Genomic DNA, 14,442 nt, shown 5'->3' on the forward strand with positions numbered 1-14,442 from the left:
TAGATATATAGATATATATATATAGATATATAGATATCTATGCAGCTACGCGACTAACCCACTACCGTGCACGCTATATTGCGGATACGCATTCTTATTGTGGATGCAAACGATCGAGAGATGATTGGATCAAACAGATGGTCAGTTTATCGGTACAGATTTGAACTCCGTTCAAAGAATGATCGTTGATGCCTTCCGGTCGAGACTCGAGACACCACCGAGTGCCACGATTAGATTAGATTCAGAATGTGTTCAATTAGAATTTTGCAGACGAAGAGAACTGAACGAATGAAACTGAAATGAAGGGAAAATATGACCAATGGTGGTACACTGCCCGCTACTTCTTTTCAATTTTAGGTAAATATGAGGAGATTGTTACAATGATAGTCGAATGCTTTGAAGATGACACGGAGTATGTTTTCTAACCGATATACACGGGACAAGGGCTGAAATCTGTGACCAATAACTTCGAAATCAATCAATAACTAACGCTAAGATTAGAAGCGTATCACAGATAGAGAGAGAAAGAGAGAGAGAGAGAGAGAGACAGGGACCTGATGACGCAAAAAACGAATTTTATCGGTCTATGTAACAAAAACTGTGGCTAAGTGAATTATATAAAAAACCATGGACATGCATAGTGAGAAGATATCGCATAAATGCAATTCCACGACGCTTAAACATGTGTCGAACACCCTTTTTCATGTATGCACGATGAATGTGATCGTGAAGTATGAGGGAACAGTGTTTGTGAAATATATGTGAGTGCATTATACATGGGTGTGCAGCATCGTAGAGGTGTTTCTTGACTACCTTGTTCTGTTGTTGCCCGTCTTCCGTTTGTCCATTCTCCTTTGGCCTATCTTCTATAGCTTTAGGCGCGTGTCCGCTTAATTTATATTGCTGGAGCTGTGAATTTGATCGAAATGTATCAGTACCATATTTATCCATCGTTTGGTCAGAAAATACACGAAGTTAGATAAAATGAATTGTACCTCCTCTTTGGTAATGGCTAGCTCATCCTCCAGGCTCTTGTTCTTCTCTAGTGCAACTCTCAGACGTTCTCGTACCTGAAAACGAATCACCATTTTGAGATATCTCTTTCTAATTCGAAATCTACCGAAATTTCTCGCGTCTAATTAACGTGCATTCCTCAACTGGTATATCTCGTTGCATCTTGGACATTTAACAAATCTATTTGCGTATCTAGTTCATCAAGTATGCAACGAGAGAGCCAGTTTCAGGGTTAAACGGGTGAATCGCAAGTCCGCATCCAGCCCCAAGGTTGCGAACGTGTCAATGTCGTCAAACAATGGATCAGAAAGTTCTTACTTTCTCGTCTAAAGCCTTGTGGTGCTCGAACAGACTTTTCAGAGCTTTGAGCACTTCAACTTCGGACGATACTCCAGATTGCGCAGCGGCTTGCCTCTTCACCACAGTCATCCTAAGCGATCGCTCGTGTCGGGAGACCAGGCATTCCAGATGTTCGAGCAGAAGCTACGGTGGGGGCAAATAGAATCGTCTTGGTGAGCAATATCGCGGTTGTACAAGAGCCTTCCAACTATAAGATGCATTTAGAGGCCTGTTCTGAGTACGTACACGAGTATTATTCCTCTCCGCTTTCAGCTCCGAGATTTCCTCCTCTCTCTCTAGGATGTTCTCGCGGGCAACTGCGAGCTCCTTGGACAATTGTGAAAAGTCCTGCAATCAGAAAGAAATCTTAATGAAGTACCATCTCAATACCATACCAAAACAAAAAGAATTCATCGCCTAAATAACACACTGCTTCTTTTTTTTTTATCACTTTTAACGAAAGCACGAAGTAGGGTGACAAAGTACATGCATAATAATAGAAAAATTTCAGCCTCGATAGGCGAAAATCCTTGGCCTCAACCTATCACCCCTGTGAAAAATTCACCGGTGAGAGACAAAAAGATGGTAAGTTTTTTTCTACAACGATTGGACAAAACGAAAAAGAGGAGAAAGTTACCTGCACAGCAAGAGAGGACGAGGGATCGTGCAAGTGCAACGATTTAAACGATGGAGGAGAATTAATCGACAGGACGTCGACCAAGTTTCGGTGAAACGATCGTCAAAGTGATCAGGTCTCGGCGGGAAGCACGACGACAGGGAAACCGCACTTTCACCTTTTTCATTCAGCCGCGTTTCACACACGCCTTCGAACGCGTTACTTCCGCTCGACATTCCAGCAGAATGTTAAATCTTTATTTATAAATGCTACCGCTGATCGATACGGCCTTCCACGTTGGAAACAACACCGCACCAGCTGCTTTGCACTTTAAAGGAGCAAACAGCCCCGCTCTAAATTTACACCCTTGTCCCTGACTTTACAGCCGTTTATTCGAACACACGTGTACAATATTTTCAGAGAAAATTTGCTAGTTCGAAAGAATTGTCCCCTCTGAAAATCTATATTTCGAGCAATTTTCTTTCTCAGGTTTCGTTGATTAATCGATTCAGTTGTATCATTATGGTCAAATTACCGATGCATCGGAATTTACTCAGAACCCTTGAAATATCTGTTTTCCTACATTTCCTCTCCTCGAGAACTTCTTTTCTCCAACTTCCTCTCTTAAATTTTATTCTCCAGGCATTTCTGAAGCCGTCCAGCAATCCCGCGGCATAATGAAACTTATATTCCCCCCAATATCCTTTCCTCGAACCGTGTTTTCTTAAATTTTCCGAAGCCTTCCAACTAGCCAATCTCGAATTCCAGAAATTTCCAATCTCTCCCTGCTCGGCATACCTCGTTCAAACTTCAACATCCTTCTCTAAACTCGAATTCCTACTTGATACTACTCGAATGTCCATCCTCGAATGTTTAAGAAATAGTTGTTTCACCGAGTTTATTAGACGAAGAAGCCTCTCCCGGTGGACTAATGATAGCTAGAGCGCCATTAAAAACTGCGCCATTATCGCGGCGGATTACATAAAAGGCGTAACGAGCAATCGGATTGTGAAAAAAAAGAGAGGAAAAAAAGCGATGCAAGATGGATAAGGCCGTTCAAGCGACCCGATATTGTCTTCAAGTGGCGGCGATATCGATGGATTCGCAAAGAACTCATTAGCCCCAGCGCGACGGCTGATTAATTACAGCCCGGTCGGAGAATCCTATTAGCCCATCGGCGGCATGACGAACGAAATCGTCGGGAAATACGGGCCGCGTGGAAAGCGGCTACACGAAGGAGGACGGGCCTAATTTGCATGACGAGTCGCATAGTATGAATCGTGTTTCACTGGGACCTTGGAATCCCCACTGGTTGCCTGCAATTAGGCGCAAACGCTCCGTATTAAGGGATACGTTATGTTATTATCGATTTAGAAAAGAGGAATTCCCCTTGTTCGTCTTTTTTCCTTCATTTCTCGTTGAGTGAACGACGAACGCGAGAAGATGTAAGGTGAAAGAGTAAATTAATAATTTGTCAGTTTTTTCGTGAAGTGGATGGTGAACATACAAAGTGGGAAGAGTAGATTGATAATTTACAGGATTGAGAAGACAGTTTATCATAGCGATTTAGAAACGAGAAACTAATCTCGTGAACTAGAAAGATCATCTATTTGCGGGTACATTCCCACGAATAAATAGGAGCAACAAAAGACACGTTAAAGCCTGGTATTGTTCTCTCTAAGCCAAATTAACGACGCTTTTCCCCATTCGTTTCTCGCTTTAACAACCGACCCTTGAATAACCATTTCTCGACCGTTCAACTCTTTTCCAAATAGAATATTACATCATTTCGGGTTTGTTTTTTTTCTTTCTAAAAATTCTTCCAGAAGAAATGGCAATAAAATCCGGAATATTAAATAAGGAATCACTTTTGAAATTGTGCAAATATTACCGAACGGGAATAAATATTTAGTATTCGGTTTAATTGCCACTCATCGATTAGCATGCATTAACATAACAAGCAGCACAATTTCTGCTTCCATACAGACGTCGAACACCTGTATTCGAGTATAATTGATCGATATATTCGCAGACAAGGCCGAATCGAATCATTAAGAGCTCCGACGTGTACACGCACATATAGAGAGAGAGAACGAGAGGAAAGTCGCAATTTATTCGACAATTTCTTCGCGCAACAAGTAGCTCAAAGAACGGAACCTCCGACGTGTAACTTGTGCCAGCAATTAAAATGAATTTTTCCACGTTTTCGTGCCGCGTACGTGTATCCACACGCTCGAGAACTCGTCCCACCTGGAACAGTAATTAACCATGGGACATCGTTATCTACGATCCGCGCGATTTTTACCGGTATTTATACCGGAACGATTGTTAACACGTCGATTTAATATACGCATAATTGAGACTCGGTGCACTTTGAGAGGAATTATTATTCGATATCTGTGAATAAGTGCGAGTGTTGCCCTCGGGCTACAGAATGTAGGATTATATTTCTTTTTGTTAAACTGTTTTGTGTATTACTAAGCGACTTTCAACCGTTTATAAGTAAACGAATAAAACATATACAGAATTCTTTTTTTCCTTGATAAAAACTCCAACTTTTCGACCGAAAGTAGAAGAAGAAAGCTTGAGAAAGCAAAGTTTAACTGCTCGGTTGATTAGTTTCTTCCACCCTTGATGGTCGAAGAAGGAAGAAATTGAACTCCCCTCGCAAAAAAATGTAAATTTCAATATCTGAGCCGGTGCACAGGCAGGGGTTGTGCACTTCTAACGAACTGCACCTGGATAACTCTCACAGTCGGTTGCATCCAGGGATTGAAACGGTTCCAGAAATAACTGTTCAAACTGTTATATAAAAGTTCTTTGTAAAACCCTCATGAAGAACCGTATAAGGAACCGAACTTTCAGCAGATTAACGTTCAAATTGAATATAAATAAAAGTGAAGAAATTAATCCCCTACGCGAAGAGGAATTTTTCCAAGTTCTGGAAAACATTATTCATTTTAACCCCTGTGGGGTTTGTTCTGTACTGGTTTTATTTATATCATCTTTACCTAAACTCATCTTTACTTCTATTAGTAGGTTACTACACCCACATAACCTAAACTCAGATTCCACATTCTCTCTCTTTTATGTATATTTTTTACTTTTCTGATCTACTTTTACTTTATGACAATCATTTTTCTTTCTCTTCACCATTTACAGTACATACATATATTATTATGTGTGTGTCCTTTTATCGTGTTACTATATATTATAGTTTATTATTATTAATCATAATGGAGTACAGTACATTCATTTATTATATACATATTTCTTATTATCCATCTATTTATATTTCTTTTTACTCATATACATTATATTGATAGGGGGAATTATAATTGGTATTATTTATTAATATCGATAATTAATAATAATTTCTGAAAGTGAAGGGGGCGGGCGGTCACCCATCTTTGTCGGTCCCCCGACAAGTGAATCTTCACCTTCTGATCGACGAGTAGCTCCTGCGTCCTACGCAGCCAACTAGTTTACAGTTTAGTTTTTATTTGTATCTTAAGTGCTTCTGCATATTACATAGTTAACTTTAGATATAATATTGTCCTTAAGTATTAGGTTGCGTTGCCTGTCCGGAGACATTTGGCGCATGTCCTGTGTTTTCTTTTCGCTTTTCAGTGCTTATTGTGTAAACAGTGAGAATTGAGCTGTTGTGATTAGGAGAAATTTACAATAAAAACCTGTCGCTATGCAGCCAACTACTCCACACTCATCTTTTATACAATTAAGCTATAAAAGTTACTAATCGTACTTGATACCGAATAACAACCGATTTTATACAACGAACAAGTATTAAACAACTACATTTAGTAGTCCTTTTCAACAGATTGACATTAAAATTCAATATAATAAGGAACAAAAATTTTGTTTTAAACAAAACCAACTTCAATACAACTGTTTTCAATACCTAGTTGCACCATAGGTGCAAACTGCATTCGAGTTTAAATCTCATATTACGTACGCGTCACTTCGCGATCGATATCGCGTGGAAATTATCGCTCTGTTCTGATGCTGTGTTCCACGATGACTTCGTGACGCAGCCACAGGGAATCGATAGATGCACCGAGATTCTATTCTCCTCGATTCGCCTCGCCCATCGATACGTGCTCTTACATCTTTTATTAGACGATTGCTTGAAATTTTGCCACTTGTAATTTACAATTTACCGGCGTAAAAAAGCTACTGTACTTTCAAATTTCGCTTAATTTATTCGCCAGCTGATTTCGGTGATTTTCCATTCTCGGTTGTTTCAACAAAGTATCGTGTCTAGTTTGTCTGTGACATTTGGTTTAATAAAAAAATACGACGGTAGAAAGACCGAAAGACGTTTGACACGCGAGATCGACGATTAATATCGAAGAGATTTTCCTCGGGAAGAGAAAAAGAACGCTTCGAACGAATCCAGCGAGATACTTTCTACTGTCAATTGTAAATAGCACCAGTCCCGCCTCTGCAAATTGCAGACGCGAATCGAATTAATGCGCAATGCCACTCGAGTTTACGATCCCCGATCCATAGAACCACGGTTCTACGCAATCACGTCCGTTGTATGTAATTATTATTAAAACCGTGGTAGAAAAATTTCTACCTTACCAACTGATGCTTTCGATACGTGTTCGAAGAGAAGAAGAACGAAACAAAAAAATAACGGGCAGAGAGATTGCTGACAACTGTTACACGACAAATGGAGGATGATGGAAACTCTTACCGGCTGACAATTATGCTTATTACCTAGTTAGCGGTATTTTCTAAAGATCCCCATGAAACAGCCCGCTCGTTCAGCTTAATTCTACTGCGTTCAACCGTGGAAAATAATTAGACTCGTCGGTAACAAGTCATAATTAAGCAGTTACCCGGTTAAACGTCCCATTTTCGCGACTATAATATGCAATTACCCGAATTCGTTCGTTTCTTTACAGGCGTGATCATCGGTTTATTTATATCTCCGTGCACGTTCCGTTCTCCGACGTTCTAACGGTTGTTCGTTCAAATGACAGGTTGCAAAATCAACTTCGTTGCTTGAAATCCCAACGATTACTCGACAAACAACCTGCCCCGGCCTGATTGTTATCAATTCGCGGGAAATTGCCAGCGACAAAGGTCGATTTACGAAGAACGACAGAAAATTTCGCAATAAAGTGAAATTTGTAAAAATATAGTTCTATTGAATCGTGGTTAGGGTGATTCACAACTAACGACGGAAAGTGAAAGAGTCTTGTAAGGGTTGTAGAACCTCGAATTAGAACCTGGTGTATTTTCCGAAGACTATAGAAAATTTTCCACTCGAATGACATTCATATTTCACGCTGCATTTCCACACGCGACGTATCGCATTCATAAATCTCACGACACTACGTCTCAATCACACCGAGAAGCGTTTTAATTCAAAAAGCCAGCAACTCTTTCCATTGGCGATTATTCTTGGCCGAGGAGCGTTGCTCTCCAAAGTGCATTCGTACAAAGAAACTTTGTCCCTGTCTGTGAACAACCGATCCAGATTTTCCTTCCAGATCCACCGAATAGAGGACGTAGATCGTCGATCTCTCGCGGCGAAAGGTGAGAATATTCGTATAACAATTTTAATAAAAATTCCAGCTGGACCAAGGGGGACTGATTTTTCCAATTTTCACCGGAGATGGAATTCCAATATCCAAGCCTTTTATACATATTTGAACCGTCAACCTTAGCCAAGAATGGAAACGCGTGAACGAAAATTTCCATGAAAAATTCCCATGAAATCACCGACGATCTTTTTAGTCGTCCAACAAAATGATTTTTCCCAATTTTTCAACTTGCTACCAGAAGAGAAAAGCACGCGTAAATCCTGAGAATGTTGGCGAAAAACCCGAAATTGGATCACCGACGATTTTCAATCACCGAGGAACACGAGTTTCTTTTTTCTTCTTAATTCTCATGGTGAATCGAGGTATCGAGTGCAGAGACGAGATCGAGCAAGGAAAAACGACGTCGGGAACTAAGGAACGAGAGCAGGCTGAATGTGCCAGATGCAGAGACGAAAGCCAAAGTCGATTATTGCACGAGTCGCAATGGGAACCTATAAATAGTTGCATCGGGCACAATCTCGAGGATGTTATCGAGTCGCGAAAGCCTAACGAACGTGAAATCGTGCCTCTGACCTCCTCCTTCTCCTCTTCCACGAATTTCTCGCAGCTTCTTCGTTCTGCCCGAGGATTAAATTCGTTCGAGAGATGAAACAGGAGAGAGAGATGCAAGGAAGAAGAAACGGGTCAGTGGATCGTCGAGATGCAACCGATGCAAATAAAACGCATCTCGATAGGTATTGTGTATTTTTTAACGGAGATCCGGGGAAGAAGGAAGATCCTCCTCCCGGACATCTGGAAAACAATCCACGGAGTTCCAGTGTCTCCGAGTAGCTCGGGAAAACGTGAACAAAAGGAGTGAAATCTGGCGTTTTTAGGGACGAAGAGTGGCTCTCGTGGCAGAAAAACGTGGAATATTTTTAACTTGAATCTTTGAATGGTAGAGATCGAAGGAGATCTAATGAACTGTGATTTCGAAGATCTGACGGAAACGGAATACACAATTTCACGATTTAATGCCATTGAGGAGAGACTTTCTTTCAAATTCGATATTAGCGACTTTATTTACTATTTGAACTTTACTTATTGAATAATAATTGAAATTATTTCGACAGTTTGTCCCGAGTGAAACTCGGGCAGTGCGTTAAATAACGAACAGTTTAACTCAAGAGAGATTTTTGGAAAGAAAGTTGGAAAGGGGCGAGATATTATTATCAAAACTGTGACCTAGGGTTACCTGTGTGCTTTAAAAATGATCACACACGACGTAATTATTAAAAAGATGCGTGTAAAATATGAATTTCATTCGCTCTAATTCGTAGTTATATCAGACTGTCGAAGGGTTAATTGATTTTCTACGGAAGAAAGTAGAGCAGAGTGAATTTCTCTACTTTTCACTGTGCGAGAGATAAATAAAGCCCGAAAGGGTTAATTGATGACGATTCTTTCTTTTTAAACATCCAATTAAGCGTAACTAGCGCGGTTTGTATGCGTCGAGAGAGAACCGTGCAGCGAAGGAACATTATTCTCTCTCCGGGAGCGAGGTATTTAGTACAGTGGAGGAATCTCTCTGCTTATATCGTCGCATTACTATTTTAATAGTATGAGCTGGAGGCATGTAATGCGCAATACCTGCATAATAATGAGCGACCGTCACTTTATTACGTGACTTAACAGTAATCTCGCGTATCTCGAGATAAAAAAAAATCTTGTTACGCAGTTGGAGGAGTTACCTTTTATTTTTCGATAACTTCCATCTAATAGTCCTCGTTAACAAACATTCGTACACCTCGAGAGCAGGCAAGAACGTGGAATTCACCGCAAATTGATCATCGTCGATATCTCTTTGCTTCTTTTACGTGCACACGAACAGGAAACGATAACGAAACGAAGCGTGAAACGATCTTTTCAACGGTAATGCTAGAAAACAATGGTTAAATTGGCTCGAAAAATTGATCAACGTTGAAACTTACAGGACGACGAGTGAACAGCTATATTTCTCGAAGTAATTAACAACTTCCAGTTAATTAAGAGGATCTTTTCTGCGGCAAGCACGAGATCGAAGGTTTCTAGAGTAAATGTAAGCGGAGAAATCGAAAATCTGAAAAAGCAAATAGATGCACGCGAAGATAAGGTTACGTAAGTATGTAAATACAGGCTGGCTGCATACTTGTGCGTATGTTTGCAATTGAATGGCCACCGGTATCCTGTAATTTGCATTCTTAACACTTGCACGCCGCCAATTATGCGCCGCGCGATAGTAGCTGGATAGTGTCGCAGAAACAGTCAATTCTCTGTCCTCTATCGTTAGAATTTTCGTTGTTTAAACAAACATTCAGGATATTTATCTGTCTGATCTTCGATTCCAGCGTGTGCAATTTAATCCAAGTATTATCCTTAACGTTACGAGGTTTGGATAATATTGGATCCAGAAATGCGACGAGTATCCTTAAACCTCAGTTCGGTGTATCAATAAAACATTCTCTCGAGCAACGTCGCCGTGAACAAACGAAAAGTCAAAGAAGAAGAAGAAGAAGGCAGCAGCGTGGTCTGGTAGACGAGCAAAAACAAATAGTCGGATAAAAGCGTGGTAGAGAAGGAGAAAGAAATATGAAGAGGGTGTGACGAGAAAGGGGTGGAACACGCTTCTACACATTGGCCCCGTCTGAATCATCACTGCACGCGAATGGCTTCATTCATACGCGAATTTAAAGTACGTTCACGTGAAGCGGTATTACGATCGCGACCCTTCGCCGATCGATCATTCTTTACAAACCACCAACGACTCATCTCCTTCCCTTCGAATTTCCTCCTATCGTTCAACGCTACGCTAAGATTACTCCTCGCGCAGATTCTCAGCGTCGCAGACCACTGGAAATACCGTCGTTTGGCGACTTAATTTCACGCAGAATTAGGGAGATCGAGGAAGCGGAAAAATTGTATCACTTCTGTTTCTCGAAAATAGCTAATATACCTATCAACCCTTTCGCTGCGGCAGATTTTGTGGGTGACTGACGGTAAATTTTTAACCGCGGCTGCAAAATTTCTTATTTTGGCCGTATCCCTTTATTCAGTTTATTAAATTAAGGTGGATAAAATTAAGGCGAAAGTGCACCTAAAGGCTACAACGGTATAGTGTTAGCAAATTTTCAAAACGCCTACAGGCGCCAATAGTAGTGAAAGGGTTAACGCGTTGAATGCCGCGAGGGTCACCGGTGAATAATAATAATTTTGATTTTCCAATCTTCCACGACAGAAAGAAATTCCTCCAGTGTCCCCATTCGAACCTCGCGACGCGAGCTAGGTATCAATGCACGGATTAAAATACGAAAATTAATTAATTCGAGGGCGAAACTGGTATGAAACCACCGGGATTCGACATGTTCGAGAGTACCTGACCGCTCATTAGCCGTGTGTGCCGTGGCGAGGTGTGTCTCGAGCAGGTATACCTGTTCGAAACGATCGCGGCAGCTTGTTTAATGGCACCTACGAAAAGGAAAGTGTTCACCCACGCATCCCATCTGACGGACATTTCGACGGCATGTTACGGTGTAGCGAGGTGTCTCGCGTCGCCTGCTAACTGAACCCCCGGCCGAATGTGAAACATAAAACACGGTAGATAAGGCGTGATAATGTTGCGAAATCACACGGTTGCTCTCTGCACCTGTTCCTCATCGATCACACTCTACTTACGCTCTCTATTCGTCGATCTCTGGTCACTTTTATCGCGTACAGCGATCTATGGAAAGAGAGACTTGACCCTTTGACATAGAAGGGCGTATATGTGCGCTCTCACGGATTTATCGATATATACGAAAGGCGTAGATATACGCTCTCCACATTTTTCTTACCGTAACACCTTATTTTACTCTTTTATTTTAGTCAGTGAGCACAGCGATGTGCCAGTCGCAGCGATTGACATAGCGAATATCGCGCTGTGCGAGAGTGCGCCGCAGTCAAAGGGTTAACTGTGACCAGGATTTATCATTGGAGATCGAAGAATTGGAGAAATCGGTGGAAAGTTTAGATTTTAAGATCCATGTAGGATATTCGATTGTAACTTTTCGACTATCTTTCCTTCGACTCTTACTTTTTCCGCCGGCACAAAGGTGTTAACGAGCGATCGTAATGGACCCGTGTCTCATTAAACTGCGTTTAATTGCCGACATTGTTGCCAATGATAACGATCGATTCTAATTAACCTTACTGCCGCGCTGTGCCGCCGGGATTGACTGTATTTTTAACAGTCCTGTTTGCGGCTAGCAGTATAATTGTAATTAGTCACGCTGACAAGTCACACAAACCGGTGACTAATCGAAGGCTCCTCTTCTCTCGTTTTGCGGTTTTCTCACAGAGGAGACCTTCTCACAAGTATATCGCTGTGTTCACTCATAAAGGGCATAGTTCTGTTTGTTCGCCAACATACGACAAACAGTTTCCAGATGAGTGTAATATGCACCAGATGTTTACCGTTCGACTTGGCTACTGCGCAAATACCAAGCTCTTTCGTCCAACTTCTAGATAATATATCTTCCGCCGTTCCAACGGAAATTCATGCCATCAAACGATCTCTCAGAGATACGGCAAACGATTTATGTAAATAAATATGCAAAGATTGAACGGAACGATAAAAGCCTGACATGACAATTTTACTCCTACCACTGCACCGATTTAATTTCTTTGAAATTATTTCAATAAAAAATTGGAATATGTTACTTATTTGTAACATATTTAATTGTAATATGTTACAGATAGGGTAATTCCGGGAGAGATGGGCCGGCGGGAGAGACGGACCAGGCAAGTATTTCCTACATTATCCGCCACATGTGGAACGCGTCGGTATTCTTTTGTTTTACATTTGTTTTACGGAAAGCGATCGAGCGTGGCTCTCGGTGTTTTATGGTGATAATGTAGGAAACACTTGCCTGGTCCGTCTCTCCCGGAATTACCCTATAGTAAAATCACTTTATAATTGAGTAAAATTGAGGGTGTTTAGTATGAGTGAGTAACGAGGTTGTTGCAGTTGATTTTTCTCCAAACTTGAAGAAATTCGTCCCTGAAAGGGTTGAGATTGCGAGAAGGTAAACGGGGAAATGGATACGGCAGGCGGATCGTCAATGCCAATACGCGGACAGATGCGAGGAATGTGAAGGGAAGTCAATATAGCTCAAACTTCTCCGGCTCGGTGACACAGAATATCGGTTCTATCGGTTTACATGGAAAACGGCTAACGAGCCTGAGCAAAAATAAGAGATAACGTGTATGAAGAGAGATAGAAACGTCATCCTCGACGAGAAACTAGGACCATGTTCGACACACTTTTTACAGATCTCGATAATGAGTACGTCAATGTTTGCAAAATTGTATCAGTACAAATACGAAGGAATTCACCAACGGAGAGTAAATATAATACCGCCGATCTTCGAGTTAAAACTTCGGGTAGTTTGACAATAGGAGATTTTCCTTTTCAAACGTTAATCTTTTCTATACTTTCCATAATCCTCAGATCCCCAAATTTCACAGAGTGTTCTGACAAAAATTGAGTGTTTAAAAAATGAAAATATAAACTCGATAACACCGTCAATCTTCAAGTTAAAACTTGGAGTAATTTGGCAATAGGAGCTTTTTATTTTCAAACTTTTAAACTTTGTTAATCTTTGCTTGTTAAAGTATTTCTATACTTTCCATAATCCTCAGATGTTTTTTTTATAATTTCGGTACACTTTACAATTCCCAAATTTCACAGAGTGTTCTGACAAAGAATTGATTGCTTAAAAAATGAAAATACCGACTGGCAAACGTCGAACATAGGTTCAGAGATGGAGAAAGGGTTAAACTGAAAAATTTCTCGCCAATACGGGGCGAGATAAAACGAGCAGGGGTGCACGTAGCAATTGTAACTTCCCAAAGTTCCTCGAGGAGGACGATCTTCGAGTTTGCACAATCGCGCGCGATGAATTCAGCTTGCGCATTAATCGTATAACCGGAGTCGTCGGTAATAATGTGGTGGGTGGATATGAGACTAACGTTCCAACTATATACGGCACTGTGTGTCTTGCAAGTGCACTCTAAACAGGTGGTTCTCAACCTACACATCCGTGGAACTCGTCGATTTCTCACACTGATCCTGAATTTTCCACAATCGACGAGATACCGAATAAAAAAAATTCCTTCCCTCGACAAATCTTCCACCACTATCGAAATTTCCATCTCGTATAGTATTTCAACGTGAAATGGAAGGATCCAATCGATCACGTGACACGGGGAACAGAGAGAGGGAGAGAGAAAAGAGACGGGTCAGCTCTAGGTGGCACCGATTATCGGGAATCTGAAAAATTGGGCCACGTTTTGTTCGACAGAGTACAAAAAGCTTGAATGAATTTCGAGTTCGTCCCTCGTTTCGTATCGGGGCCGATTTTCAATCCTTTTCATCCTTCGTTCGCTCTAAATCGTCCGTAAAACCGACAAGTATATGCAAATTGGACCTCGTTCCCGCTCCCCTGTATTGTATAGCTTTGAAAGAAAAAAAAAAACCGTGTGCGTAGGTATATGCATCCTGTCTCACTAATCCTGGAAGAATCACGAACAAATAATTCCAAAGAAAAACTTCTTCAAAACACCCCGATCGTCTGATAAAAATCTACAAGATCGTACATTCCATCGTCAACTCGAAAATTGAACGTCACTTTCCTAACGCTGCAAACCCGTAATCCCAGAAAAAAAAAGAAGAAAAAGGAGAGGAATCTGCTAGGCGAAGCGGTTAATTATCCCTCAACATATCCCCCGGTCGAATATTTCATTTACGCTAATTATCTAGGTGGAGGGGGAATTTCATCGGGTTGGTTTCAGGCGAACAAGAGGCGCATTGAAAACCGCTGGTACACGGTGGCCGAAGGCGGC

The 14,442-nt window shown here is 41.1% G+C and overlaps 1 protein-coding gene across 1 annotated transcript in view; it reads right to left on the reverse strand.

Moving 5' to 3' along the window:
* The window catches only part of LOC108579470 (liprin-alpha-1), a 37,950-nt gene that overhangs the window by 8,239 nt on the left and 15,269 nt on the right, over positions 1–14,442 (reverse strand). Inside the window, exons 2-5 of the mRNA XM_017943015.1 lie at positions 1,600–1,701; positions 1,333–1,497; positions 996–1,070; positions 814–909 (exon numbers count right to left, since the gene is read on the reverse strand). Of these exons, the coding sequence (XP_017798504.1) occupies positions 814–909; positions 996–1,070; positions 1,333–1,497; positions 1,600–1,701 (438 nt within the window). The remainder of the gene's footprint in view (positions 1–813; positions 910–995; positions 1,071–1,332; positions 1,498–1,599; positions 1,702–14,442) is intronic.

Source organism: Habropoda laboriosa, unplaced genomic scaffold, assembly GCF_001263275.1.
Source record: "Habropoda laboriosa isolate 0110345459 unplaced genomic scaffold, ASM126327v1 scaffold33, whole genome shotgun sequence".
Taxonomy (NCBI): domain Eukaryota; kingdom Metazoa; phylum Arthropoda; class Insecta; order Hymenoptera; family Apidae; genus Habropoda; species Habropoda laboriosa.